The sequence below is a fragment of the Podarcis pityusensis genome (assembly GCF_964106645.2).
Source record: "Podarcis pityusensis genome assembly, chromosome: 12".
In the NCBI taxonomy this organism is placed as follows: Eukaryota; Metazoa; Chordata; class Lepidosauria; order Squamata; family Lacertidae; genus Podarcis; species Podarcis pityusensis.
In genome coordinates, this window is record NC_138037.1 from 50,065,532 (window position 1) to 50,090,787 (window position 25,256).

Here is a 25,256-nt window from a genome sequence, read left to right on the forward strand (position 1 = left end):
CCAGCCCGCCCCCCGCAAATGTCTTCTGCTAGATTAAATGGTAGAATTGGCCATTCAGTCACCATACCGAATATATTTTTGTTCTTTATGTGGATTCACACATAACATTCATAGAACCATTTATGTGTTGCTGCATTTGCAGCTGCAGGTAACTGCATATTAATAATGGGCACTAATATATGCTTTCAGAAGGGGGTTCAGCTTAATTTTCTTGGGCATTTTGTTGGTGCCTTATAATAGGCATCAATATATTAGGGGAAATAATGACTTGCAGCATGAGCCTAACCATGTCTACTCAGATGTAAGTCCTACTGAATTCAGCAGGGCTTAAGGTAAAGTAAAGGGTAAAGGGACCCTTGACCATTAGGTCCAGTCGTGGCCGACTCTGGAGTTGCGGAGCTCATCTCGCTTTATTGGCCGAGGGAGCCGGCGTACAGCTTCCAGGTCATGTGGCCAGCATGACTAAGCCGCTTCTGGCGAACCAGAGCAGCGCACGGAAACGCCGTTTACCTTCCCGCCGGAGCAGTACCTATTTATCTACCTGCCCTTTGACGTGCTTTTGAACTGCTAGGTTGGCAGGAGCAGGGACCGAGAAACGGGAGCTCACGCTGTTGCAGGGATTCGAACCGCCAACTTTCTGATCGGCAAGCCCTAGGCTCTGTGGTTTAACCCACAGCACCACCCATCCCTGGTAAATGGAGTTCAGGTTGCTGCCTTAGCCCTGGTGTGACTTTTGAACCCATCTTTAGTCTGTCATGGTACGCCATCTTTAGCAACAGTTTAGTATGTTGTCCACATCAGAACTTTGCCCACTCTAAACCGACCCAGATTGAACTAAAGAATGGAAGTTTTCACTTTCTATGAAATAAGATGGCAAGTGCACTCCCAAAGACCATGCGCTGTTGGCTGCATAATTAATTAATTAATTTATTAGACACCCAATTTCATTGCAAAGATTGCATTGCCCTAGGAGGAAAAGAAAACCCTAAATAGTCTTTGATAGTTTGCAGGAAAAGTGGTGTGAGATCTTCTGTCTACTTCTTAAGAGAGCACTTTTATAGAGTCCAAGAGGCCTGGGTGGAATATTGACAATGTTGGTTTATTTTTAAACATTAATGATGTCTAGTTGTATAGCATTGATTAAAGTCCATTCAAACATGATCCTCTCTGTGTCTACGCTCACCTACAGATAGAAAAAGGACTCTTTTTTCTAGATATTAAAACAACTAATAAAATCCAAACAGCTCAATAATGTCATGTTTCTATCTAACAGTCCATTGTGATCAGCCCCCTACACACAGTTAATCTATTGAAGGGTAGAGCTGCTATAGTACAAATCCACTGAAATAAACTGGAGCAGTGGTCAAACAATGCAGGTAGAAAAATTCTATCTGTAAATCCATAGAACGTGACAAGTAACAACTGTCTATGTGTTAATTTATCCTTACCTTCAAAATGGCAAATAGTTCAAATAAATCCCCTCCACTTTGCACACAGATTATCTCCCTGTTCTATAGAGCTTCTTTCAAATGTGTCATTGGGCTGTGTGACCCGTTTTAACACAGCAGAGAGAATAATTGCATTGACATTTTTAATGCAAGAAGCAGGTACTGTAAGTCCATCCTGCCATCTTAAGGGATTTGATGTGTCAGTTGTCAGATGATGGTCTTGCCATTTGACTAGCTTGCATCTAGGATAGGCACTACACACTCATAAGAAAACTCTGTCCAGCATGTCTGTCACAGACTACCGATTTCAGAAAACCAAGTCACTGCCTTATATGTACAGTCATCAAGAGATAAAATATGTTTCTGTGAATCAGCCCTGGCAATCCTCAAGGTGGTTAAAAACTATAGATATCCAAATTAATCCTGATACCACAGTAAGTTGTGATTTCAGTTAGTGCAGGTCCTGGTGTTCCATACACAGGTCTTCTTTCTGAACTAGTGGACATTAGTATCCATTTGTTCGGTCAGTTTCCATGTCTCTCCTCCATGCATTTCTTTCCAATAATAATGTATATAGCTAGGTTAGACTTTCTGCATTTCAATTTGTTGCAGCTGGTGCCTAGCATGATCTTTCCCATTCAACTTATAAACAGAGGTCTTCTGTTGCCGTTTCTTGAAGCACCACACTGCCAAGATCAATGCAAGCACAATTAGGCATACAACAGTCACCCCAATGGCTATCATGGGATCTTTATCAGAACTGGAACAACTTGCTCCCACACATGGTTCAAAAGTGCTCAAAGGCTTCCCACTAAGTCCATAGGTCAAAGCTTCTCCCTCAACAAGATCTGGTGTATCAGTAAAGCTATTTTGAGAAGGTATAGTAGTAACTACTTGCATGGAGGAAGTCATCAGATCTACTTCCTCTGGCAAGGGAATGGGGTCAATGAGATGGAAAACTGTAGAAGTCTCCAGTGTGGCCAAATTCAAGCTCGTGGCTGTGGTTACGGATGACAACTCTTGTGTGATGAGTCCCATAGGTGTCATTGAGACATATCTGGTGTTGTCATCTTTGCTTACACTGACGTTCTCTGGAACAATGGTTGGTGTTAGAGTCCCTAGTATTCTTTTGCTCCCATCAGTGTGTGTCAGTGACTGGACTGTCCCAGCCTGCACAAAATCCTTTTCTGGGCTGCTGCCTGTCTTCCTGACATCAGCATGGTTCAGTTGGTCAGTGCTAATGTCATATTCCATTCCCATAGATCCATCAATTTTATCCCCTTCCTCCTCGTCGACTTCTTCTACAGCTTCTTGAGTAACTGGGTAACCATCTAGCCAGGACTCATCTGTATGAGAGTCTGTACTTTTTGTTGCTTTTGTATCATTGTTCACAATGGCAGGCCCAATGGGGAAGTCCTCACCTTCGTATATCATTTTGGTGCCTTTCTTGTTATATGCAGTTTTCACACCAATGTGGTTGTCGTCAGCAAACTGGGTCTTCTTCTCATCATGCGTGGCTTTCTCTTGCTCATTTTCCTTCTCCTCTGCCTCTTGGGCATTGTGTTCATGTTCTTCAGTAGAAATAGATCGGTCATCGGGGAAATTGTCTTCATAATCGATATGTCCCTCAGTTTCATCTGAAAAGGCAAAATAACAATTTAAGGGGCGGGGTTTCTGGCACCAGATTATCACAAAGCTCTTTCACCAGCTCACATCATAACAGAATGAAATTATTTTTAAAGGCTTATGAAGGCTGTGGGTAGAAAATGATGTGAAGTGTCCTTTCTCCAGGTCTCACATATGCCTACTGATGTGTCTGTTTCAACTGCTGCTCTTGGAAGGTTCCATAGGGAACAATGCCCCAGCCCCTCCCCCAGCATGTGTGCTACCTAGCAACCCAGTGTTATGAAATGTGGTCCTGAATAGACAGGCAATAGCTTATATGGCACAGGAGGTGAAACCAGAAGTAGGACTGAATCACAACTGAGGTGCTTCTGCTTCAGAGACTAGGACCCAAACCAACGGATCCAAGTTACTAGAAAGGAGACTAAACATCAGGAAGAACTTTTCTGACAGTCAGAGCTGTTCAACGGACTCCCTCAGAAGGTGGTGGTGGACTGTCCTTCCTCAGAGGTTTTTAAGCTGAGGTTGGATGGCTGTCTGTGTATGGTCTTGTTGAGATTCCTGCATCGCAGGGGATTGGACTCAAAGACCCTTGGGGTCCCTTTCAACTCCACAATTCTATGATTCTGGGTCTGCATTAGTGAGTATGGTAGGATGGTTGAATAGTCACTTTTAGACAAGCAAAAATAGCTTCTGGTAATGCAGTTTCTGGCATTCATGAAACACCCAGGGCCGGGTAGTGCTAGTTGGCTTAGGCCCGGGGACGATGGGACATCTCCTCACATGTACAATTGGACTGATTGCATCCCCTGGCTTTTCCTGATGATGGAAAAGCTGTGGGGGCAGATGAATGCTCTGGGAGGAGGATAGCGGAAAGTGTCCATTCCTGCTGCTACTTCCAGGTTGTCCTTTGTCTCCAAATCCTACTTTCTAAACTTTATTCCAACTGCAAATTATCCCCAGAATCCAACTGTACAATCAGGTCTCTGAACTAAAATGAACAAGCACCAAACCAAAAGCCTGTAGGAGTTATGTAACTTATTTAGGCAGCAGACATGGTATGCTTTTAATCCCTTCTTTTCCCCACAAGTGTTTTCTTATCCAATCTGTTTCCCTCCTAATTAATATTACAACTCGTCTTAACAATTACCATATAACTTCTAACTTATTCTTTCTCATCTTGCTTGTTCTTTTTTCATCTATTGATCCGGATTTGTCGAAAAAGGTCAAACAGAAGACATGTGCAGAGAGTATTAAACATCTTTGCTTACAGTTTTCCAGCTGGCATTTATGTGCTCCTGCCCAGAGGGTTCTCCTCTTCACCATCCCAGAGGGATGACAGGAGAGGAAGGGGAATTAGTATCCTTTTATGCTAAGGATGTGAGGGATGTGGGTGGCACTGTGGTCTAAACCACTGAGCCTAGGGCTTGCCGATCAGAAGGTTGGCAGTTCAAATCCCCGCGATGGGGTGAGCTCCCGTTGCTCTGTCCCAGCTCCTGCCAACCTAGCAGTTCGAAAGCATGTCAAAGTGCAAGTAGATAAATAAAAGTGCAAGTACCTACCTGCAGGAAGGTAAACAGTGTTTCCGTGCGCTGCTCTGGTTTCGCCAGAAGCAGCTTAGTCATGCTGGCCACATGACCCGGAAAAACTGTCTGCGGACAAACGTTGGCTCCCTTGGCTAGTAAAGCGAGATGAGTGCCGCAACCCCAGAGTCGTTCACGACTGGACTTAACTGTCAGGGGTCCTTTACCTTTACCTTTTTATGCTAGGGATATACCATTCTGGCAGTATGGGGTTTTTCTGGCTCCTGCCTTGTCTTGCAAGGAAAAAATGTGGGTAGGATTTGTACTAGGATGGTTGCACTTCATTTACTCCAGACATTTTTGCATTCAGTAGTAAATATCAGTGAAATACTGAGTGTGATGCGCTTTGCTTGTAAACTGTTGTGGATAAAGTGATGTGCATCCCAGAGTCATCTAGATGAGACCTCCAGTCTGAATTGGAAATAACCAGTGCTTTTTTTCTTAAAAAAAATGTTTAGGGGTACTCTCATTTTGACTCAAGGAAATCACCATTTTATGGTTCAAATCAGGGAAAATAAATACAGTAAATGGATGAAAGTACAAAGAACATGCATTACCTCATGATGATGAAAAATAGTTAAAAATTTTCCTACTCATATTGAAATACTGCCCCTCAATGAGGCCAAGCTGTCATCACTAAAACACCACACATCCACATTCCACACTGCTTCACACATTAAACGCTTGCTTCCGTCTGAGACTCGGGAAAGACTGGGAAAGGAAATGAGACCACCATCGGTGGTAGCAACGGAACTGACGATTCACCGTGCTAGAGAAGAAACTAAAATTTTTAAGTTTCTTCTCCCGTTAGATTCACAAAATGTTTAGGGGTATGTGTACCCTTGCGTACCCCCAGAAAAAAGCACCAGCAATAACTCTCCCATTTCATTGCAGTTCACAAGACAGTAAGTTTTGCATATATCTGGATGAATGCTCAATAAACAGGTCAGCTGGAGGAGGTCCCTTGTTCAGATTATATCTCTGGTCTGCCATGATCTTTCATAGAGGTACTAACATTTTGTAGATCACAGAAATGATCACAGAATTTGACTGCTGTGAAAAGAAGAGCCAGTGGCCGAAAGAAACCTAGCCTGGGTGATAGAAACTGCTTCATGATCAAAATATCTGAAGTAATAAGTAAATTGTTTCTGTGTCCTTGTAACCGGACCCTGAGCTGTCCTTTATTTTCATCCCACAACACCATTTCCCCAATCTTTCCAGGACGAGTTCTTATTTGCCGGACGTTTGAAAAACAAAACCCACAATTGTACAGTGCTTTTGACATGGTATAGTACAAAAAACAAACATCATACAATGGAAACCTTAAAACAAAAACACAACCTAAAACCAGAATTGCAATATAAAAGTATATAGATGTGAATAAAACATAAATTCAGAAGATTTAATGTTAGTCCTAGTAGACCCACAGAAAACAACAGACATGACTAATTTAGTCCATTAATTTCAACGGGTCTACTTTGAATATAACTTAATTGGATACAACCCATAGTTTGGTTGCTGAATTTCATATCTGGGGAGTAGAATTCATACAGAACAGAATTAATAATGAGCTTTGCAGTTGTGGTTTAACCCTGGAATAAGCAAAAATAGGATTTTTATTGTGGTCCCTCTCTCTTTTTTTCCTGTTAACCTGATACATTCTAGTCCAATAAGCTCTCCAAGCGTCTTATATCCTGAAGCAACCATTCTAACAAATGCACACTTTCATTCCTTTCCAAACTGTAAGGCTTGTTTTCCTTGTCTTGGTTGTATCATGGCTACCATAATTTTTTCCCTCTGAAGAAGACAGAAAGTTCTGCCAGAAATAACTTTTTAGAGGTCTGATACTTTAGAAAAAATACAGTGATGTTGACAAGGAAATTCTAAAATATACTCTTTCAATCCTAGACTTTAGCGATTGAACAGCATTGTGCACCGTAACAGAAATAGAGGGCAAAGCAAAGGAACTCTTATGAAAGTTATTGTGTCTGCAAGTCTAGTCACTGTACCATTTGGATTAAGTTATTTTTATGTTTCTTAGAAATAAATGCTGGTATCAGGATGTGGCTTTATAAGGTCATTTCTTAGCTGGCATATGTTGGTTTGGTTCTGCTGAGGCCAAAACCTACACTGATTTGGCCTACTATTTTTGAAGCCACAGACTTCCAGAGCAAAAGACAGGAAACAGGACTAAAAATTGCTTTCATAATTACATAAATCTAATTTAAAGGGCTATTAGACCGCTAAGTGGAATGACTAACTCAGCCCTTCTTAACAAGTATTGCCTGCTTTGAGGTGCTAGGGAGAATGCCAGAGTTCAGAAACAGTTCTGAATAACCTCCACATGTTCCCCCCTATTAAAATCTCACTGAGGTATTATATAAAAGCAATGTGAAACTATGCCAGCCATATTTCACTCTGGGCTGTAACTCAAGTAGCTGCCAGGGACTCATCCTTTCTTTACTCTGAATGTAACAAATACTTTACTTAATACTGGAAATGTTGGGGATGGCAGCAACAGTTGGTGTTGATTCTGATGATGATTTAGCCATTGGTTACCTCAGAAGATATCGGTGCAATTTGCATTAAAAAAATTACCATAAAGGAAAAATAATAGCCATATAAAACACGAATATTTTTAACAAAATAAAAAAAATTCCTTCCAGTAGCACCTTAAAGGTAAAGGTACCCCTGCCCGTACGGGCCAGTCGTGTCCGACTCTAGGGTTGCGCGCTCATCTCGCTTAAGAGGCCGGGAGCCAGCGCTGTCCGAAGACACTTCCGGGTCACGTGGCCAGTGTGACGAAGCTGCTCTGGCGAGCCAGCACCAGCGCCGCACACGGAAACGCCGTTTACCTTCCCGCTATAAAGCGGTACCTATTTATCTACTTGCACTTAAGGGTGCTTTTGAACTGCTAGGTGGGCAGGAGCTGGGACCGAACGACAGGAGCTCACCCCGCCGCGGGGATTCGAACCGCCGACCTTACGATCAGGAAGTCCTAGGCACTGAGGTTTTACCCACAGTGCCACCCGCGTCCCTCAGTAGCACCTTAGAGACCAACTAAGTTTGTTATTGGTATGAGCTTTCGTGTGATGCACAATTCTTCAGATACCTGAATATTTTTATAATTCAGAGCAATACTCCCACCCCAACAAGAAGCTTTGTCAGTACACTAACAATAAAACATAATCAACTCAGTCCATCAAGGGTAAGGTAAGTTTTTACCTGGCACCAGAAAGACATCAGTGAAGGCGCCAGGCGGGTCTCACTGGGGAGAGAGTTCCACAAGACAGCTACAACTGAGAAGGCTCCCTCACCATCACCCTCTGAGCCTCCCTCAGAGGAGGGACCCAGAGAAGGGCCTCAGGTGAAGATCTAAGGGTCCAGGTAGGTTCATATCAGGAAAGGAAACTATTGGGGTCCCGAGCCATAACGAGCTTTAAAAGTTAAATGGGCTCAAAAACATAGAGACAGGCAGTGTTTTCAAAAGCACATTAAAATAGTCCAATCTTGAGGTTACCAGGGCATATCTCAAGACTGGAAGAAGGCACTCTGCACTGCTGAGACTGTGTCTCAGGTGACAGCAGTGGTTCCAGGAGAACCCCCAAACTACAAACTCGATCCTTTAGAGGGAGCCTGCACATCACTCAGGTGGACAGAAGAACCACCCACTAACTCAGTCTTGTATGCATTAAGTTTCATTTGTTGGCCTTCATCCAGTCCATTACTGAAACTAAGAACAGATTCAGCACATCCACTTTCTCACCTACAGGAAATGAAAAGGAGAAAGAGTGGTGTGTCATCAGCATACTGGTGATAACACGTTTGAGAACTCCACATGACCCCGTTCAGTGGTCTTATGCAAGCGTTAAACAGCATGGGGGACAGAATCAATCCCTAGGGAATCCCATCCTGGAGAACCCATAGAGCCAAACAATACTCCCCAAGAACCACCTTCTAGAACTGGCCATCCAATTAGGAGCAGAACAACTGCAATGTGTTGACCCTGATATCCAGCTCAGACAGTTGCCCCAGAAGGATATCATGGTTGATGGTAGCAAAAGTCACTGAGAGATCAACAGATTCACACAGGTCATTATACAAGGTGACCAAGGCAGTTTCCATACTAAAACCAGGCCTGAATATTGATGGAAATTGATCTAGAATTTTTTTGTCCTCCAAGGCAATCATCCTCTCAAGAACCTTGCCCAGACGGGGCATTTGACTGTGGTCTCAGAATTGTTAATTGCTCAGAATTGCTTGTAGCAGATGGCTCTGACCACTAAATACGCTGTCTAATAAATAGTTTCTGTCTGTCTTTCTCTCAGTCTGTGGGCCTACCTTGCTTTAGAAATGCACCACTGATTACAACAAGATAAACTGGAATCCTGGTTGAATAAGTAAGGCAAACACTTTCAGCGCAGAACTAGAATAACTCCAGCTCACGTAAAAATTAGAACAGGAAAATTGACAGAACAAACTACAGAGTGATTCTGAAATTAAGTACTCTAACGCAAAGATGGAAGCACCAGGCATTTTTATAAAAAATTAGTATCCTGCCCAGTTTGAGTGGAAATTCTAATTGATCCACACTCACTTAGGTTTGCACATTGACATGGAATATGTGCATCTCTATTTCAAATGGAAGTGTCAGCCGCCGGTCAATTCCATTGCCTTATCCACACACAAAAAGTAAGACACTAAACTGGTTTTTGCTTTCCACACAGCAACTAACCAATGAGTTTTGGTCACACATCCTGACAGGGCTGTCTTAAGCACATGCGGCACCGGGGTGCAAAGATCCACCCAGCTCCCCCCCCCCCCCAGGTTGCCCAGTCCACAGGCGTGCAGGAGGGCGGAGCCAGCCAGCCACCTCAGCGTCTCGCTGGCTCAGTCGCCCCCAAACTCACGGCACAGAGCCCTTGGCCTGGCGCCTGGGTGCCCCGCATCCCTAGCGCCTATAGGTAAGTTGTCCCTGCATCCTGACACCTATATGAGGACAACATGGCAGATCCAAAACAATATCTTGCCCCTTATTCATTCATGCCTTGTCCTCAAATTTTTCCCTTGTGCACTATATATTTTATATTCAGGATCAATTATACAATCTCTTCTCTGAACTTTTTCTGCTCCCTTTTTAATTTCCTCCTTCCCAGAGCCGTGTTCCTCCGCTACCTAATATAGAAATGTTCTGGATACCCTCTAACTGTCGTTTGTCAAGGAAAGTGCTCCAAGAACCTGTATTCACGCTTCACAACTTGTGACGCATGAGGCATTTGGCTTGAGCCTAGGGACTGCATTCTGGAAATAACACACTGCCCAACCAGTTAGAGAGGCTTTACTACACAGCAGTGTGTCAGTGAGCTAAGCACCCGGGACATCACTGATCCCTGGAAACATCAGAATACCGCATCTCAAGAGACAGGATACCTTCTCCACACTAGGGCTTTCAGCTGCTTAAGGATGGGCCAGCTCAGTTGTGTTTTGCATGATAATGCTTTTCAGTGCATGGTGAAGAGCTGGCACAATCCATATCTCATGTCAAGATCTGTTATTTCACTTGCAAGTGTCATTGTTTCTCACAAATGCTAACAGGGACTCACCTTTCTGCGTGAGACAACATACTAGAGTCCTCTTCACGTTGCCCCTTTTCAGTTACTTGGATGCTATGTGATTATGCTGTCCTAAAGATCACTCGTTAAAAGAGAAAGCTTGAGCCATGGTGTAAATAAGTACTGAGACTAGTTGACCACCACAACACAGGGGAAGCCCTCTGCGGTGTCTAGAATAGGCTGTCTTCTTCCCCCAGCATATGGTTTCTTACATGGGTTGCAGCCTTGAACATCAGGTTTCTGGCTCATTTGCCCAGCCCTTAGAGAGTACAGAGGACAGGACTCCCAGCATGTATAGCAGGGATGTAGAAACATATATCCCTCTAGATGTTGTTGGACTTAGAATCCCATCAGCCCGAGCCAGGGTGACCAGTGGTCAGGGACAATGGGCATTTGTAGTTTAACAACATCAGGAGACATTATGTCTATGGTATATACAATTTTAGTCTCTACCTTCCATATACAGTGGTACCTCGGTTTTCGAACGTCTCCACTGATGAACATTTCAACTTTCGAATGCCGTAAACCCAGAAGTAAATGCTTTGGGTTTTGAACATGCCTCAAAAGTCAAACATGCCACGCAGCTTCCACTGAGTGCAAGATCCTCAGGCCTAGCTGTTGGTTATTGAGTTTTCGGTTTTCGAATGTTTCAGAACTTGAATGGTCTTCCGGAACGGATTAGGTTCAAAAACCAAGGTACAACTGTGTTCACATACCTGTGGTTTATCTGTTTTAGTTTTATTTCATGTCTTTATTTCTTCAACAGTGATTGCCCTCCCTGTGGAATGCCCTCCCTTCAGATGTCAAGGAGATAAAGAATTGCACAACTTTTAGAAGACATCGAAGGCAGCCCAGTATTGGGAGGTTTTTAATGCTTGATGTTTTTATTATGTTTTTTAAGCTGCCCAGAGTTGCTGGGGAAATCCAGCCAGATGGGCGGGGGTATAATAATAGTAATAATAATAATAATAATAATTTGTATAAGGACAATGTACATTGTCATCAGATCCCGATTGATAACACCGTAGGTGAAGATCCACTGCAAGTTTGCATTAGGACATTGAAGGACAATCCAAAAAAATTAAGATATGATAATCCTGAATCGATAGAACTCACCTTTGACACAAGCTTGGACTTGACCAAACCATTCCCCACAGGTGTGACAGAGCAGAGTGAAAGCAGCATCTTTGTTACTCATGACATATCCCTGAGCACAGACATAGTGCAGTTCGTCACCCATTTCAAACCCGGTGTGGCCGTGGAGAACTGTGTGAGGAAAGGAAGGGGGGTCCCCACATGGTTTGCCTAAGGAGATAAACAAGCAGGAAGCAAACACATTTAAGTATCTGATTAGCTGAAGGGCTTGAGGAATGTAAAAAAAGGGGGGGGATGACTAAAATGCTTGACTCAGCGGACTCAGTGCTGCAATCTTTTCGTTTCAGGTCCCATTTGTATACTCTACAGCACATTTTCATCTTATTTTTTTAAATAGGAAATGAAACATGGGAGAAGTGGGGTTTCACAGATTTTTGTAGGTGATGACATCTTGGGAGATAAACTCCAGAGTGCAAGTCCAGCCAAATAAAGCCCATCTCGTATACCACTGATGACAAAATCAATCTAGGGCTAGTTCGAATAACTTAATTTATGACTTTACTTGATGTTACTAGATAATTGGAAATTCACTGTCCGCTAAACTCAATGCTCAAAATCGGCGGGAGAAAATAAAAATTGCAGAAACGAAAGCTGTCATGGGAAAGCCTTACGAACAGTCTAGCATTGTACAGAACAAACTTGGTTCTTGTTTGCTATTTTAGCCTAAATTCATGTGGTTCATGTTTGTATTTAAAAGCCCCTGGAGATTCTCCCCCCGCCTCTTTTGTTGCTAAGAGAAGGCCAGGTTACATAATCCGTCATTTTCTGATGAGGAATTTGTGCCAGACGTTCACCTGGCAAAATCCGAATTTCCATTCCTGGGCTAAACCACTGCATTTTCTGCAATAGTAACAAGTTGCAGTCAACTTGTGGAATAGAGACTTGTTTGTCTTGCAGCCAATTGAATCACTCAAACACGGAGGGAATAAGGAAAGTTCAGGCGATCGGTGCAACAAGTCTTTCCAAAGTTTATTTCTAAGAACAATTACAGCGGGGAAAAGATATACAGAAAAGTTAAGGAGCAGGGGACAATGTATCTTCAGTCTAAATGTCCACTCCTGGCTTTCTCCTTCGGTGCTAGCAGACCTACAACAAGTTCTGAAAGGGGAGAGACAACCACTTTTAAGATTTATAGATGGAGTCTGGATTTAGTTTGTTCTGCGAAACAGCAGACTTGGGTGGCTTAGAGGTTCTAGCCGGGGAAGAAGGGCAGTTAACTGTCAGTTAGACAGTCAGACGTTAGAAAGTTAGAGGTTGGGACTTAGCTGTCCTGTGAGAGAGGGTTTTGGGATAATCAGATACTCTTGGGAACTTCATAAACTGTCATCGAGCACATTTAAGACCCAAATGTAAATATTAGTACAGTCATATCTCAGGTTAAAGACACTTTGGGTTAAATCTTTTCAGGTTGCGTCCCACGGCGACCCGGAAGTAACAGAACGGGTTATTTCTGGGTTTTGCCGCTCACGCATGCACAGACGCTCAAAATGACACCATGCGCATGCGCAGAAGCAGCAAATAACGACCCGCACATGCATTCCTCTCAGATTGCGAACGGGGCTCCGGAACGGATTCCGTTCGCAACCAGAGGTACCACTGTATTTCCTTTTGTACATAATATCCCTATAATAATCAATATTAGTTCAACCTTTCTTCTGCGTGACAGGAAGTCTTTAAAAGTGTTCTAAGGGAATAGTAGCAGTGGGGAAAAGTTTGTGTTGATGAACTCACAGAGCTTTTAGAGTTTGCTGGATTGATTTTATTGCTTTTAGAGTTTCTGTGCTTTATTCTGTTTTTACCCTGTACACCATTTCTATGGCTTTATGCTGTGAAGTGGTTTATAAACTTGTTGAACAGAATAAAATGAATCAAGAAACTCAGAGATATTGTGGCAGGGAGTTCCATATCCCGGAAACATAAAACTTAAATAAGCACATAGGCGTACCCTGTATTTATGCAAAGTGAGGCTGAGAGAACACTTACACTATGCCTGTCTAGACACCCAAACATATGTTACTGATTGGTGATGTTTTCAGAAATTAGGCCTTTCATCTTCCAAAAGCTCCAATGAAAGTAAGAGTTTAGCAAAATCTGTAGATTGTCTTCAACCAATCATGCAATTTACCTGTGAAATTGCCTCCAGGCAACCAGACAAGGGAGCATTTGCAAGCCACAGAAATGGCTGTAATGAACACAGGATTCAGGTCAGACAAAATATCACCTTTCATGTTAAAAGTTTCTGTTTCTTGCTGCTTAAAGATATGCAGGCAATCCCTGATGGAAGTTCAAAAGTTGGGAAAGGGGCATCTGAGTTGGATTTGCAAGCGTCTGGGGTTCAGATTCAATACCCTGTGTATTTCTTTGCTTAATCAATTATGCAAAATGAATAGATTTGCATGATGTGCAATTCTCTCTCTGCATGATGTGCAATTCATGTTATTCTGGAGCATTGTTTTGTTTTGTTATTTAGTAGATGCAGATACAAAATCAGGGGGTTTTGTTCTATAAATCCTTTGCTACAACACACTTGTTCTCTGCTTAGTGCCACAATGTGATCTGGAACACAGGCTGGCCTGTGAGCGACTGCTGGGTTGTAGGGCTGGAGACTCCTCTCTGCTTCTAGATTATATTTCCTTTTCTTTTTTTATGAACACAACAAATATTCTAGCAAGAGCCTGCACTCAGCTGAGAAGAAGCAATTTGTTTCCATGCTATTTCATGCCCGTGGCAAATTATTCCTTCCTAATTGTTAATGGACATTTCAGAAAGAACAAGAAAAAATATTTGATTTGGCTTGCCGTAGTGATTATTTCTGTGGTCCACCAATGCTGACCTTCAACTTTCACACAAAGAGCATCGTATCTGCCACTCGGAGAGGGATCCATTTCAATCTGGACATCAATAATCTTCACGCTCTGTGGCTTGCTGCCTGTCCTGTTGCACACAGTTGTCCTAAAACAGAGGAAGGAGACAAAAAGATGTTCAGCAGCTGGGCTAGTAAGGCTCTGAATTGTGTCCAGTTCTCCATAGACCACACCTGACAGGTGGGCAGACGATTGCTATGAAACTGGGATGACTCCCGTCTGATGGCCATCACATATCATACTGAGCTACCAATAGCCAAGGCGTGGCTGGCTCATGTGAAAAGTGCCACTGATGTAACATGCAAGTCTCTAATAAAACTTTTCTTAAGTTGAATTGTTCAAAATTGTTCGTAGGCAAAGCAGCAGTGGGGCTCTCTGAATTCTCTCGCTTGATAGCATCTAGGAAGAATTATTGAGTATGTTAGCACCTGTCTGATTGAAAAATCCTCAGGCTTAAGCAACGTACTCTACACCTTTTTTTAAAAAAAGAAATAAATTCTGTACTAAAAGTTCTAAGATCTGTATAAACGATGCAAATAAACCAATATGCATGATTTTTTAAAAATAATAATAATGCACAATTTGTTCTAGCCATGAGGAAGGCCTAGGAGCTCTGCTGGGGCACTAAACCCCTCAGATGCAGCCGATGGAAGCATTATTCAGTGATCCCTCCAGCTTCTGATTCTTCAGTTCCCAGTGTTTACATATTTTCAAGTGTTAGATTGGAGCTATTATTATTTTATTATTATTTATTATATTTGCATACCGCCCTATACCCGTAGATCTCAGGGCAGGTCACAACACTGAGCTAGAAGCTAAGTGTTCTTTGGGTTTTTAAAAACAAATAAAAGCTGAGATTTGCAAGCAGCTGGCCTTTGTGCGTAACGCCACATTCTGTGGGGTTTTCTGTGCTCCTTCTGAATTGTAAGAAACACATACCATCATGCTTCAGACTGTCTTTCTCTCTACATCTGAGCAGGAGACATTATTAGGATGACCAGATGCAAAAATGGAAAGGACTCCCACACCTTTAACAATGGCAACTATTAAAGGTGCTTATGCCCTCTTACACTTTTGTATCCGGACATCCAGGGAAACACCCATTTAAAAGTCATTCTCTCTCTCTCTCTTGTGTGCTGAATTCTGATCTCCCATGATTTGGTCAGCCTTTACGAAACTTCCCTAAGACTCCAGGTTCATCAAAGCATGGCGATATTGAAACACATTTTAATATGGTAGATAATGAAATTATCATTTTTTCCAGTTCCTTTATTGGGAGTGTTATTCTGCGTCATACTGCTTAGCTCCATCTTTGCCCTGGTTATTAAATTTCGAGCACGGTCGAATTTTGCCAGAGAGGTGACACTTTGGACACAAGAGCAAAAAATAAATGCATCTGCAAGGACTCTGTTGGAATGCGTAAGTGAAAATATATCATTCAGTGAAGAGTGTGGTAGCCTAAAGTGTTTTGCTTTTTCAGTGCGGTAGGGGAGATATGTCAAGCAAGCGAAAACTCTCAGGGTACTGTTGGAAATATTTCCCCCCCATTTGAAGCAACGTACCTTCTTTTGAAGTACAGTTGCACTTCAAACCCCTTTCGTTTTTAACATCTGACAGTCAAATTCATAAAGCACCTGGCTAATAGAAGCAAATAGGGCTTATAGGCCATATTAAACAGAATTTGCAAGGTTGAACATTCAGACAAATCTGGGGTGGAGGAGGGCAGCAGCAGGTACCTAGAGTGGCAAAATGCTCTCTTGAAAATCAGTGTTTCTTAGTTCTACTATTACAAAGTCAAAGGCGGATTTAGGGCTGTGTGACCGCGCTGGGTGCCAAGCCTACAAATATGAGGTGGTGAATTGAGCTGAACGAAAGGTGAGAGGGGGCCGGGGGTGGGGGGCATGTCGAATTCTGGCCTCACACAGGGCACCGCTGAAATTTGAAAGGCCAAAGTCTGCCCCTGACAAAGTAGCTCAACCATTTTATCTGGAGATAAGTCATGTGTGTTGGTTAGAGGACATTTCACCGTTTCACCACCTCTCCTGGTATGCCCCGCAGAGGACCTTAAGGTCCATGACTAATAATAGTTTAGAGGTCCCGGACCCTAAGGAAGTCAGATTATCCTCCACCAGGGCCAGGGCCTTCTCAGTGATGGCTCCGACCCGGTGGAATGCTCTGTCCCATGAGACCAGGGCCCTGCAGGATTTAACTTCCTTCCGCAGGGCCTGTAAGACAGAGCTATTCCACCTGGCTTTCAATTTGAACTTAGCCTGGTCTTTTATTCCCCTTCCTTCCCTCCCCCTCCCCTTTTTATGACAATTACCTGCTCTGGGATCCCACAGCTAATTCTCCCCTGGTCTCCTCACTGGACCAAATAGGACTAACTTAGCCATCTAGCCCTGGTGATCATCTAATGTTTATTGGATGGATTCCCCCCCAAATTGATTTTTGAATTCTGAATTGATTGTTATTTGCGTCTTATACTGTATTTTATGCTGTTTTTTGTTGCATCAATTAAGTGTTTTAAATTTGCTGTTAGCCGCACTGAGCCCGGTTTTCTGAACCGGGAAGGGCGGCGTATAAATAAAATTATTATTATTATTATTATTATTATTATTATTATTATTTATTTTAATGCTCCTTACCCAACTGTGCCATCCGCCAGCCAGCCCCTGGTACACACAGCAAAAGAACAATCTCTTATGGCTCTCCTTAGTTCTTCTCTGCTGGCTAATCGAGCTCCTACTGCAGCGCATGATTCGTGAGCCATTGCTAAGTCCAGACTCTGGGAGCCGTTCCTGGGACCAAGGGCAAACAATTTTCCTGCAATTCAAAAGACACAGCGCAGCATGAGATGGCTTGGTCTAACTGCATTTTCTGCTTCTCTCTCTCTCTCTCTCTCTCTCTCTCTCTCTCTCTCTGTGTGTGTGTGTGTGTAAGGATAATGGCTGCCGAGAGAGACTTCTCAGGAAACCGCTGAAGACAGCGTGGGTTTGCGTGATCTGTCTGAAGTGAAACAGAGGAGATCCCTGAACATTAATAGGGAGAAACCCGACCATGAGATTGCAAATATGTTCTTCCAAGTTATATGTTTATGAAAGTAAAGTTGTTTTTAAAAATACAGTCATACCTCGGGTTGAAGTTGCTTCAGGTTGAGCGCTTTTGGGTTGTGCTCCGCAGCGACCCGGAAGTAACGGAACGCGCATGCGCAGACGCTCAAAATGACGCCACGCGCATGCGTGGAGGTGGCGAATCGCGACCCGCGCACGTGCAGACATGGGTTGCGTTTACTTCAGGATGCGAACGGGGCTCCAGAACGGATCCCGTTCGTATCCCGAGGTACCACTGTATAAAGAGTCGGGACAGTGCATATCCTCAGAATGTATTTTGATACATACACACCACAAGCAAGCGGTAGATAAACTTTGCTTTTTTAAAAATCAGAGAGTCCATGGAGCTGGGTAGGTGCATTGAAATGTAATGTTAAAAGGCAAAGGTGGGGCTCCAAACAACTCCAGATTACTCCTTTTCAGAGGATCTGGCCAGAGCCAATAGGCTAGGATTACCAGATGTCCCTGTTTCCCGGGGACAGTCCCCAGATTTGTGAATAAGTCCCTGGACAAATTCCATCCCCGGAATGTCCCTGGATTTCATCTAATGTCCCCGGGAAACGCAGCAGCGGCAGTCTCAGCAGCCCAGAGCAGTTGGCTCTGGCTGGCTTCAGGAGCTACTCGGAAGTTCCCATATGATGGTGGTGCAGGGGCTCAAAGATGCAGCTTCCGGGCTGCCTCCACCTTCCCTGACCCCAGCAACTAAGCTGTGAAGGGAGGCTTCATGCTGCCTATCGGAGCAGCCTCCCAACTCCTACTTGTGTGCAAGCAGGAGGGGTCAGGGATCTCAGTTAGGCAATGGGAAGCCTCCCTTCCCAGGTGAGGGATCCCCCCCTCCTGCTTGCACACAAGTAGGAATGGGATTAGGGCTGCTCCGATGGGAAGGTGCTCTCGGCCCTCCTTCTCCACCTTCCAGGCCTGCGCACCGCTTCCCCACCACCATTGAACAACCAACAACTCAGGTCCTGCCCAGACTCATGGAGAAAGGAGATAGAAGCCTTGGAGGAAGCGGAAACGTGGCAGTTGAGGTCAAGGTGGCGGCCGCCCCTCTGCCACCGCCATCGCTGCATCATCAATGTCCTGAACATGTAGTAACTAACTAACTAACTAACTAACTAACGTGTCCCTGGATTCATTCAAAAAAATCTGGTAATGTTACAATAGGCTGCAGCCAGGGAAGGCAGTTGCCCAAGACGACGACGGTCTGAAGTATTGTAGCACTTACTACTACTACTACTACTACTACTACTAAATTTTATTTATACCCTGCCCTCCGCAGCCAAGACCAGGCTCAGGGCGGCTGACACCAGGTATAAAAACAATTGATTGAAATACAGCTTAAAAACAAGATTAAAATATGACATGAAAACATTAAAATGCAGCTTCATTTCACCAGGGATTCCTGCTTCAACCAGCCAACCACTCTGAGGTGTTGGAAGGGAGCTGAAAGGAGACTGGGGAAAACAAGAAGCCACCACCTTTTTTCTACTCAGGTGCCTAAAACTGCAGTGTAGTTGCTGGATCTCTAGTGGCATGCCTTTTCTAGACTTAGGATGTGGCTGGCAACGGGGCAAGCCCAGTGAGAGATGTCTTCACACACCCTCATGGATTGTCAGGGTCAATGTGTGTTTGCGCACAGTGATATGCATGAACTGATATGCATGTTTTTCTCTCTGGTATCGGCACAGTTACAACAACCACCTACTACACCTAGATTCTCAAAGTCGGGTTCTATTTCCATTTGTTTCATTATTCCATTTGCCCCGGCAGAACAGTATAGGCACTTTATATGACTTAGAACAATTATGACTGTCATGACATAATTGGAATAACTTTTTATGACCTTCAAAAGACTTAACATGTGTTTATTGTCTTGGGTACATAAGCAAATCCCCCTGCACAGAAGTAAGACTATGAAGCCCATTCATAAAAATTCAGAAGTCTGGCATTTCACTATAAATGTCCTAAGAGAACAGAATTTACAGTCCCTACAATTTTATTTCACACTCTTTTTTTAAAAAAAACAAACCCAACAACTCTGTAGTAACCTCCCACGAGTCAGCCAAGGCTTACTATAAAACTTTATAGCACGATAAGTGAAAGAAGAAATAAGTCTTTAGAGAACCCATCTGTCTCATCCTTCTACAGATACCATTAACAACCTCACATTATGCTTATAAAAACCTTTCAGTTTGGAGGATGTCTCTTGCATACAACCTTATAGACTGCAGTTGTAACAGAAGAATTCATGCATCATAAAAGGACATATTAAAACAAAAAGTTTTATGAATCTAGAAATGTACTTTCACCTTTTCCATTCACGCTTTGTGAATTAAATAAATCTGCACCCTAAAGGAAATATATTCTAACTAGATAGAAGCTTTTATTTAGTGCTTGTATAGCAGATAACCCCTAAGTGTGTTTCATTGCATACAATGAAAATTACTCCCTAATAAATGCGATAAGGACAGCAGCCAGAAGTCGCAGTTCAAAACATGCAAGAAAGCCCCACTGAAATCGATAGATTGCAACTGGTCCTGTTTCTTAGCATATCTATCTGGCAGATTCTATGGGAATTTACCGTACTTCCATGTATTGGGCATAGCATGCAGAAAATGTATTAAACATCAGAAATGCAAATTACTAAGCAGTCAGAAAGGGCTAGAGATATAGCGACTTGCAGCAATTTGCACTCCTGTTTGTCTCTAAGGCCAAACCAGACAGGATGAGGAAGAGCCATTAAGAAAATAACCTACCATTTATTTATTTTTATGTTAGCAAAAGTTGTGGGGAATCCCAGTTTATACTGGGAGGAGGGATGAACACTCAGACCATGCTATTTTCCTGTTTATAATTGCCCCCCTCAAAACTTATAGTTGCCCCATCCGACAAGAGTTCTGTAAAACTTGGATGACGGCATATTCGGACATTAAACTCAGGGTCTTTCCCACAATTACAATTTATAGTTGCTGTTTGATCTGACATTTTTAAGAGTGAATTTGTCACGGAGTGTCTGCACCTAATGTTCCCATTATGAGAGAGTGACTCATAGGATTGTAGATTTGAAAGGGACACCCAGGGTCATCTAGTCCAAGCCCCTTTCTGCACCAATGGTGGTCTGTGACCAAACTGAGAAAAGGCTGTAGCGACACCCCTAATGCACCCTCATGCTCCCTCAGCTGATATATTGGAGTTATGAGCATGCGCACGAGCATAGTCCTTTCGTGACTTCTTAAATTAATTACTGCCTAGTGCTCTACATTACTGAATTTGTGGAGATACAGGAGATTAGAAGAGGAACTAGATGTCTGCCTGAGCTATGGCAAGCCTGGTTATTGTGATGACATTTTGTCTGCAGTACCGTATCTCTCTGTCACATGTCTCCTCTGAACTGGGCTCATAAACTGACACCTCGCTGACAGTGGCATGAATCAGTTGTCTCTCAAAGACAACTGAGCCAGTGTCTTTGAATCCGAGAGCCAGTGTGGTGTAGTGGTTAAGAGCGGTAGACTCGTGATCTGATGAACTGGGTTCGCTTCCCCGCTCCTCCACATGCAGCTGCTGGGTGACCTTGGGCCAGTCACACTTCTTTGGAGTCTCTCAGCCCCACTCACCTCACAGAGTGTTTGTTGTGGGGGAGGAAGGGAAAGGAGAATGTTAGCCGCTTTGAGACTCCTTAGAGTAGTGATAAAGCGGGATATCAAATCCAAACTCCTCAAACCACCCTGCAACCGCCACTCAAAGGAGGAGGATTCTTGTACACAAAGGAGAATTCTGAGGATCCATTCTAGATCGTTCACAAAAGTCAGTAGACTAAAAAGAAAGTTTTTGAGCACATCACTCTGGAATACTAGCTGAATTATGCTGCCTTTGTATAGTAACATACCCCAAAATTCAGGAAAAGCAGGAACTATTCTGCTATAAATGGTAAGTTTGGAAAGACCTTAAGTCAGTTGGGGCTAATCAGTAGCTACCAGTATCTACTAAACAACTGAAAACAAGCATTTTTAGATCATTAATTTGATTCAGCGTTGGTCAGTTGTTCCATATTTTATAATTTGGTGATTTTAATCTGCACCACCATGATATTTTTTTTCTAATTACTTAGTTATATCTATATCTATATAGTCACACACCCACACCCACAAATAAAAAATAGATAGAAACAGATTTTAAAATAGATTTTAAAAATTGGTAAACGGTTGAGTTGGGGAGAAAGACATGATGACTTTGGCATCAAAAGTTCAGACCCCACACTCAATTTTGAGCGGCAGAATGAAATTCCCAAATGTGAACATGACATGCCTTGCCACTGATTCTAATTTCCCTGTGCAGTTCCGTCAAATTAAAAGGAGAATTGAGGAAAAAGAATTTGCATTTCTCTCTGAGGGACTCAGCCTAAGCAAACCTCAAATTCACACACCTTCCCAGTGAAATGCTCTGGCCAAAAAACTCTGCTCTTTCCCTGTGGGATCCTCCCCTCCCTTCACCTCACACAGCAACCGGCAAATAAATCCGTTAGGCAGTTTGAATATGAAAATATATATATATGCCTAGACCGTTAATAGGGGTTGGGGAGTGTGAGGGAGGGAAAATTATGCCGGTCCATCAGAATGGCTCCAACACCATCACATTGTGGATCCTTTTCTTCCATTCAGTCTTATCCCAAGTATATCAGCAGAGACAGGAGGTGAAACTGGCAGGACAAAGCCTAAAGAGGAACAAGCTGCTAATATTTGGACTTTGTGTTGTGGTTTTTTAAACAAAACCCTTTCATAAATGCGTCTCAATATCCAGTGCATGCTTTTCTATGTGACCCCCCCTTCTCTTTATTCCAAAAAGCAATGCGCGTAAACACACTGATTTGTGTCTCCACCCCCTTTCCCTGCAATAACCCCCCCTCAAAACAAAAAAGAAAAGAAAACCAGCATCCCAAATGCTTTTTGCAAATCAATATGCAAAAGCCAAAGCTGTGTAGGGAAACATTTCCAAATCTAGCATCAATCCTTTTGCAGAATTGCATTATAAAGTTTTGATGGACTTTTCCCACTGTGCATTTAAAAAAACCTCTTCTGCATGATCTTAGCCTTTGAAAGACTTTTGCTTTTGGCGATGTGCAACGTTGACTGCGAGATATTGGAATCTCGCAGATCCTTTCTCCCGATTCCCCCCCCCCTTCCCCCCGGCAGTGATCCACAAACCCTTAAGCTCTCTGGGAATGGCAGGAGAGCGACAAGCGAGGGCTGAGCAGGACTCACCATCCCCTTCGACAGAGGCGACTTGGAGGAGGAGGAAGAGCAGCGCGGATCCCACAGCCTGGGCAAAAGTGGCAGGAGATCTGGTAGGAGCTGGAGCCATGGCAAGGAGAGGAGGGAAGGTCGCCCGCAAAGAAGTCCCTCTGAGCTTGAAGGATCCGGAGGTGGAGGGATTCAAACGGCAAGATCCTGGCGCCTTGGGGATGGAGCGACAGGAGGAGGAGATCTCCCTAAGGCTGCCCCGGGCAAGAAAGGGGGAGCGCGCGAGTTGATCTGCCAGCTGAGGGTTTTTTTTGGAGAGAGCTTTTCTCCAGCCCATGGAGAACCGGTGTGAAAAGTCACGTTGCCCTGTCAGTAAATGTTGCATACATCAGAGGGGAATTATTATTTTTTTTAAAAAAAGAATTTAAAAAATAATAATCAAACACATATAAGGGAAAAGAGAGGGAGGGTGGAAAGGGGTGACGAAGGGAAGCAGCTGGAGAAAAGTCCCAGCCTTAATCCGGAAAGAGCCGTTCACACGTGTGAATTGAAATATTCGTATCAAAGGGGGGCAGTTACTTTACATAGGGACCCCAGCTGACCTTTCCATGGTTGCAGCTGCTGGAAAAAACGTCCAGCCATGGTCACGGCCTCTTTCTGTGTTACAACATACCCCAACCTACTTATTTATTTAGTTATTTCCCTCCTTCTTCTTCAAGGCTCTCGCCCTTGTTTAATCTGCACAACAACATCCCTGTGAGGTAGGTTGAGCTGAGTGGAAGTGACCAGCCCCTGGTTGAGTGGGGATTCGAACTCTGATCTCACTGGTCCTGGTATGACACTATAACCGCTACACCACACTGGCAAACTTCGCACTAACTTTGCACCCCCCCCCCCATGAGACTACCTGTGTACATGACCACAGGTAAAGGTACAGGGACCCCTGACCGTTAGGTCCAGTCATGACCGACTCTGGGGTTGCAGCACTCATCTCGCTTTATTGGCCGAGGGAGCCGGCGTACAGCTTCTGGGTCATGTGGCCAGCATGACCAAGCCGCTTCTGGCGTACCAGAGCAGCACACAGAAACACCGTTTTACCTTTTGAACTGCTAGGTTGGCAGGAGCAGGGACAGAGCAATGGGAGCTCACCCATTGCCGGGATTCGAACCGCCGACCTTCTGATCGGCAAGTCCTAGGCTCTCTGATTTAACCCACAGCGCCACCCGTGTCCCATTGACCACAGGTAGGGTTGCCATATTTCAAAAGGTGAAAATCCGGACAGTAAAGTTGTGGAGCGTTTTTGTTGTTGTTGTTTTTTGCAAAATCGGCACTGCCGACATGGCTACCTTAAGTCCGGATTCTCCCATACTGCTGACTGCAGTATAGTGGTACCTCAGGTTAAGTACTTAATTTGTTCCGGAGGTCTGTTCTTAACCTGAAACTGTTCTTAACCTGAAGCACCACTTTAGCTAATGGGGCCTCCTGCTGCTGCCACGCTGCCGGAGTACGATTTCTGTTCTCATCCTGAAGCAAAGTTCTTAACCTGAAGCACTATTTCTGGGTTAGCGGAGTCTGTAACCTGAAGTGTATGTAACCTGAAGCGTATGTAACCTGAGGTACCACTGCATTCTGGATAAGTCTGGGAAATTCTGGACGGATGGCCACCCTACACAGATGGGGAGAAGCTGGCTACCTTTCTTGCACGTGAGAACTGACTGGCTCAGCCAGCAGCACACGAGACTCTTATTCTCAGGCTCATGGGTTCGAATCCCACATTGGGCAAAAAGGTTTCTGCGCTGGAGGGGGTTGGACTAGATGACCCTCAGGGTACCCTTCCAACTCTACAGTTGACTCTTTGAGTGCACATCTGGCAACTAAAGTATGGAGTGCACTAGGGTACATAATGCACATGTGAATAGTACAGAAGTAAGCAATCACCCCTGAACCTATGAATAACCATAGGTACATATATACAGCCTTATTTATTTATTTATTTATTTATTTCTTACCTTTATATACTACCTTTTTCTTGAGTGGGGATTTGAACCAGCCCCTAGTCTAACACTCTAACCATTATGCCACAATGGCTCTCACACCTGGCCACGGGAAGGAGTTTTGTTGAGGTGGGGGCACAAATTTGTCAACAGGCCAGACTTGGTGTGCGGCGAGGAGAAGCAATTGCTAGTTCTAGTAGCCTCTTTTCTAGATCTTCATTCTCTGAGATTTGTCTTTTTTGCTTCCCTGTAGTGTCTGCCTTTTGCCCAAAGGAAAACCCCCCTCATGAAAAGGAAACCTACCCTGACTTCTGCCAGAATCCTTTTGGTTAAAACATGCGGACCAAATAAATGGCTGTTTCTGTTGGAACTCAGCAGAGCTCGGAAATAATGTTTTTCATATTACCCTCCATCCTTGCCACGGCTTCTTTAGAGTTTTCTTCCCCCTCTAAGAAATGTGAGGTTGGCAAGGAATGCATGAGCCTCGAGAAAATCCGAGAGGGCAAGGAAAGGAATAACAACCAAAAGCAGGAGCTGACTTCATATAGAGAGCGCCTCCTCCCAAATCCCAGACTATTCAAGTGTTGATTCTTTTGATAGACACCCAAATATGGAGAAAGTTCAGCATCC

At 43.7% G+C, this 25,256-nt stretch overlaps 1 protein-coding gene and 2 long non-coding RNA genes across 7 annotated transcripts; 2 read left to right on the forward strand and 1 right to left on the reverse strand.

The window, feature by feature from the left end:
• Nucleotides 1–1,078: 1,078 nt before the first annotated feature.
• Nucleotides 1,079–23,000, reverse strand: SUSD5 (sushi domain containing 5). Of its 3 annotated transcripts, none has more exons than XM_080975895.1 (5): nt 22,654–23,000; nt 16,931–17,108; nt 14,255–14,373; nt 11,383–11,571; nt 1,079–3,085 (listed from the first exon to the last, which is right to left on the reverse strand). In XM_080975895.1, exons 1-5 carry the CDS (start codon nt 22,967–22,969, stop codon nt 2,031–2,033), a joined length of 1,857 nt encoding a protein of 618 aa, XP_080832021.1. In that variant the 5' UTR covers nt 22,970–23,000; the 3' UTR covers nt 1,079–2,030. The 3 variants fall into 3 exon arrangements, with proteins under 3 accessions (XP_080832021.1, XP_080832022.1, XP_080832023.1); XM_080975896.1 differs by lacking the exon at nt 22,654–23,000 and adding an exon at nt 21,819–22,061; XM_080975897.1 differs by lacking the exon at nt 22,654–23,000 and adding an exon at nt 21,010–21,118.
• On the forward strand, nt 11,547–17,351 carry LOC308460051. Of its 2 annotated transcripts, XR_013978425.1 has the most exons (4): nt 11,547–12,770; nt 14,187–14,465; nt 15,550–15,704; nt 17,226–17,351. It is a non-coding gene; the product is annotated as an uncharacterized lncRNA (long non-coding RNA). The 2 variants fall into 2 exon arrangements; XR_013978426.1 differs by lacking the exon at nt 14,187–14,465.
• LOC308460045 lies at nt 21,174–25,000 on the forward strand. 2 transcript variants are annotated; one of them, XR_013978409.1, is made up of 4 exons: nt 21,174–21,322; nt 22,054–22,736; nt 23,352–23,393; nt 24,880–25,000. It is a non-coding gene; the product is annotated as an uncharacterized lncRNA (long non-coding RNA). The 2 variants fall into 2 exon arrangements; XR_013978410.1 differs by having other exon boundaries at nt 21,176–21,322; nt 22,585–22,736.
• The last annotated feature ends 256 nt before the right edge of the window (nt 25,001–25,256 follow it).